This window comes from Gymnoscopelus braueri (genome assembly GCF_963280865.1).
Source record: "Gymnoscopelus braueri genome assembly, chromosome: 22".
Taxonomy (NCBI): domain Eukaryota; kingdom Metazoa; phylum Chordata; class Actinopteri; order Myctophiformes; family Myctophidae; genus Gymnoscopelus; species Gymnoscopelus braueri.
In genome coordinates this window covers 31,950,058-31,955,055 of record NC_137624.1, presented here as the reverse complement: position 1 = coordinate 31,955,055, position 4,998 = coordinate 31,950,058, and the positions used below count along the sequence as shown (strand labels likewise).

Genomic DNA, 4,998 nt, shown 5'->3' with positions numbered 1-4,998 from the left:
CATATTCTGCATGGTGAATTGCACCCGACCAGTGTTGATTTTGACAGCAAATTTAGATTTAGTTTTAGCCTCGTTTTAGCCGTATTTTGAATAAAATTCCATTTAGTTTAAGTCATATTTTAGTAATCTGAATTGTTTTAGTTTTTCTCTAGTTTTAGTCGACTAAATATCATAAGATTATAGTCGACTAAATCTACAGTTGATTTAGTCAACATTTTTGTCATAGTTTTAGTCGTTTGAGATGGGGGTCCGCAGCCAAATACATATCGTTTTGGGGGTCCTTCACATGAAAAAGTTTGTCAGTAGAAATTTGGATCTCTCACGTGGGAGATCAGGGTTCAGATCCATAATAAAAGTTACTGATTGCAGCTTTTAGGAAAACGACATGATGCCAGATTAGGTTTGGGTCACAAAGATAGATGAGGTAGATTCTCACTCACTCCTCTGCGTCCACGGAGGAGAGCGAGGAGATGTTGGCCATTAAAACCCTGGACACACACCACAGTGGGTTCGTTTCCCGGTCAGGGAACCAATGCACCAGCTCAGTGGCCTTGTGGTTAAGAGTGTCCACATTGAGATTGAGAGGTCGGGGTTCAATCGCCTGGTCGGGTCATACCAAAGACTATAACATAGGACCCAGTGCCTACCTGCTAGGCACTCTGCATCAAGGGTTGGATTGGGCGTATAAGTCCCTGTGACATACTAGCGTCATGTCCAGGGTACAGTGGTGGAAAGTAACTATGTACATTTACTTAAGTACTGTACTTAAGTACAATTTTGAGGTATTTGTACTTTACTTGAGTATTTCCAATTTCCAATACTTTTACTTCTACTCCACTACATCTCAGAGGCAAATATTGTACTTTTACTCCACTACAATTATTTGAAAACTTTAGTTACTAGTTACTTTTCAGATATAAACTATGATATAATGAAACATACATTAACCACTTTAGCCCTATTTTATACATAGGCTATTTGAAAATAGCAGATCTACAAGTTCACAACGCGTCGCATCGCGACGCGTTGTGAGCTTGTAGATCGGCTATTTTCAAATATTTAGTACTTTTACTTTTGGTACTTTAAGTACATTTTGATGCCAATACTTTAGTACTTTTACTCAAGTACATTTTTAATTTTGGATTTTTACTTGTAACAGAGTATTTTTATATTGCAGTATTGGTACTTTTACTTAAGTACAGAATTTGAGTACTTTTTCCACCACTTGAAACAGGAGATATAGGGCTCTATTTTCGTTCGAAGATCCTAAATCCACTATTTGGGGATTTAGCATTGCGCAAGGGGCGTTCCCGTGCAAAAGTTGCTATCTTCGGACACCAGCCTTATCCCTAAAACACCTGCGCTACCCGTTACATTATGCATAGGTGTGGTTTGGGCGTTACAATAATAAAACCAATCACTGTGTGTGTGTGTGTGCGTGCGTGCGTGCGTGCGTGCGTGCGTGCGTGCGTGGCTGTTTTCACTCACCACTGACATTGAGGCTGACCGTGCCCTGGGTGTCCTCCATGCCGTGCATGACCTCGCAGCGGTAGAACCCGGCGTCGCTGGCCCTCAGACTGACGAGCAGCAGCGACGCGTCCCCCGCCGCCTGCGGGCGGCCGGGGACGGACACCCTGCCGATGTACCCCTGCCCCACCTTGACCGCCCCGCCCTGGGACACCAGCACCGTCCGCTCCCCGTCGCCCTCCAGCCGCGTCCACTTGATCCTCAGCTGGTCCTCGGGGCTCTGGGTGGTGTGCCACGGGGTGGTGCCACCGGAGGGGTGCAGAGGCCGGGCGGTGGGGGTGGCACTGCCGGGATGCTGGGTCTGGATGTACGGCGCGTCGGCGCTGAAGATGGAGAAGTGACAGGGAAGAGTCACGCTGCCGGCCAGCGAGCCACTGGCCGACCAGCTCCTCTCCACGGCTCCGTGGTTCTGTGACGCTGCTGAAAAACAGAAAACCAAAGAGTTCATGCTGTTTGCTGTACTCTGTCGCATCATTTATCATATCGTTAGCCTCATAGCATGATTGCCAAACTCATATTTGTAAGGTTTACAGGAGACGAAAAAAAATGTTTTTTTTCCCTAATATAATGTGTTTGTCTGCCTTTATTTATATCTGCCTAACTCTACTCTCCTAACACTGCTGATTCATCCTGCCTTATTGCCTATGTTCTCAGTCTATCAGAATGCTTGTTACAAAAAAAAACACTTTCTGACTAAGTCATTTTTGGTATGTAACAAAAGCATTCTGATTGGCTTAGGACATAGGCAATAAAGCACAATGATGCAGCAATGTTGTTAGGAGAGTAGAGCTAGACAAAAATGTCAATTTCACCAAAAAGGAGTTAGGCAATTATGCTATGAGGCTAACGATATTGTAATCTAAATAGCATGCTATTTAGACAGATGCAGGTTCATTTGTTGACCTGGCAAATATTGCACTTTTACACAACAATTATTTGACAGCTTTAGTTGCTAGTTACTTTGCAGATTTTGATTATTATTACAAAACATACATTAACCACTTCAGCCCTAAATACATGGCCATTTGAAAATAGCAGAGCTGAAAGCTCAAAATTGTGAGCTTGTAGATCTGCTATTTTCAAAATATTTGTATACATTTGAAAACCTGTGAAATGCATGAGTCCAAGTACATTTTTATACTAATATTTTTGTACTTTTCCTCAAACAATTTTTAAACTCCAGACTTACTTGTAACAGAGTGTGTCTATTGCAGACAGTGTTGGAAAGTAACTAAAGTAATATGTAACTTAAAGTAATATTATTACTTTTTCCCAGTAACTAGTAACGTAACTAATTACTTTCACGTTTTGAGTAATATTATTACCTTTACTTTTTTTCAAAAAGTAATTTATTACTTTTTGAAAGTTTGAAAGAAGTTGTTCAAAGATTGTGTCTCATGATGAGTCATTATCTGTTTGAGCCCAGGTGTTTGAATTTGAATATTTTTTTAGGCAAAAAATACATGAAATACATTTAAAATACTTCCAAAAAAGTCCTTGCGGTCTTGTTTCCATTGAGGTTCTTAGTATTCAATTCATAGTCAAATGGATTTCATTTAGTCTGTAAGTTATGAATTCATACACAGTAAAAGTCTTAGTGTTAATATAATTGAAATGAGTGTACAAATAGAACCAAATGGACCCGTCATGTGTACAGAACACTTTTCAGAGTTAAATCAACAGTGAGGATTTTACAATGTAGGCTGCAGAAAAAAGAAAAAAAACAACTGCTAATGTTGAAAATGCAAAGTCAGACTTTTGGGGAGAAAGGATGCAATTACTGGGGGCGAGAAAAAAAAAAGTAACTAAGTAATAAGTAACTAGTTACTTTTGGCAGGGAGTAATAAGTAAAGTAACTACATTACTTTTTAAACAAGTAATATGTAATAAGTAACATATTACTATGTTGTAGTAACTATTCCAACACTGATTGCAGATTGCAGTATTGATACTTTTACTTGAGTAAAACATTTGAGTTCTTTTTCCACCACTGAATATAGTACATTAAACTTCTAATAATGAATTATGAGCAACATATATGAGACAGTTCTAGATGAGATGTAGAAGAGGACTTACATGGTTGAGCTGAGGTCGTGCACAGACACACAACACACACCACCCACAGCAGGTGTCTGATGAAGACATTCATCCCAACAGCTGGAAAGCACCAACATATCAACTTTATTTAATGACTAATTGATTAATTGATTGATTGATTGATTGATCAATCAATGAATCAGCACCAACATATCAACTTTGTTTAATGACTAATCACCAACATATCAACTTTATTTAATGACTAATCACCATATCAACTTTATTTAATGACTAATCACCATATTAACTTTATTTATTGACTAATCAAATGATAAAACTTAGACAAAATATGAATAACTTCAATACAGCCTAGTAGTCGGGAGGACAACGTTAATGCGTTGTGAGAGTCACGTTTTATAGGCTCATAAAGAAGCGCATTATTCTTGTGTTCTTGTATCCTATTTATAGTTTCAACGATGTCACGTCGTGCCGAAAATAAATATAGTCGATCTACAAGCTCGCAACAGCATCCCGAGGCAGTACTTTGTGAGCTTGTAGGCTATATTTTCGAGAATAAAAGCAAACCATAGCCTACCATCCAAAATCACACCAAGCTTCACGAGACGAAAACGATCACCGACTGAACAGCATCAACCACATGCAGTGGTGGAAAGTAACTAAGTAGGCCTACATTTACTCAAGTGCTGTACTGAAGTACACATTTGAGGTACTTTTACTTGACTAAAGTATGTCCACTTTTCAATACTTTATACTTCTACTCCACTACATCGCAGAGGCAAATAGTGTAGGCTACTTTTTACTCCACTACAATTATTTGAAAACTTTTTGAAAAGATTTTGATTATTATTACAATACATTAACCACTTCAGCCCTACAGTATATACTTTGTCAATATGAAAATAGCCGATCTACAAGCTCACAATGGTTGTGATGTGATGCATTGTGAGCTTGTAGATCTGCTATTTTAAAATGATTTTTTTAAAAACATTTTATACATTTGAAAACTTGTGAAATGGGACCTTCTGCATAATGAGTACTTTTACTTTTGGTACTTTAAGTATATTTTGATGCCAATACTTTTGTACTTTTACTCAAGTCAATTTTGAACAGAGTATTTCTATATTGCATTATTGATACTTTTACTCAAGTACTTCCACCACTGTATACATGTATCTTTTAGACCACAAAGACCTGTTTTTACATGATTGCAACGTTTTTATTTTCCGAACTATATTAATGTGTATCAACCGCTGACAGAGAGAGAGAGAGAGAGAGAGAGAGAGAGAGACACACACACACACACACACACACACACACACACACACACACACACACACACACACACACACACACACACACAGAGAGAGAGAGAGAGAGAGAGAGAGAGAGAGAGAGAGAGAAAGAAATTGACAG

General features: G+C 38.7%; 1 protein-coding gene across 1 annotated transcript in view; it reads right to left on the bottom strand.

The window, feature by feature from the left end:
• The window catches only part of vcanb (versican b), a 49,353-nt gene extending 45,674 nt beyond the window's left edge, over positions 1-3,679 (bottom strand). Inside the window, exons 1-2 of the mRNA XM_080419823.1 lie at positions 3,604-3,679; positions 1,489-1,947 (exon numbers count right to left, since the gene is read on the bottom strand). Of these exons, the coding sequence (XP_080275949.1) occupies positions 1,489-1,947; positions 3,604-3,676 (532 nt within the window). The 5' untranslated portion in view covers positions 3,677-3,679. The remainder of the gene's footprint in view (positions 1-1,488; positions 1,948-3,603) is intronic.
• Between the last annotated feature and the right edge of the window lie 1,319 nt (positions 3,680-4,998).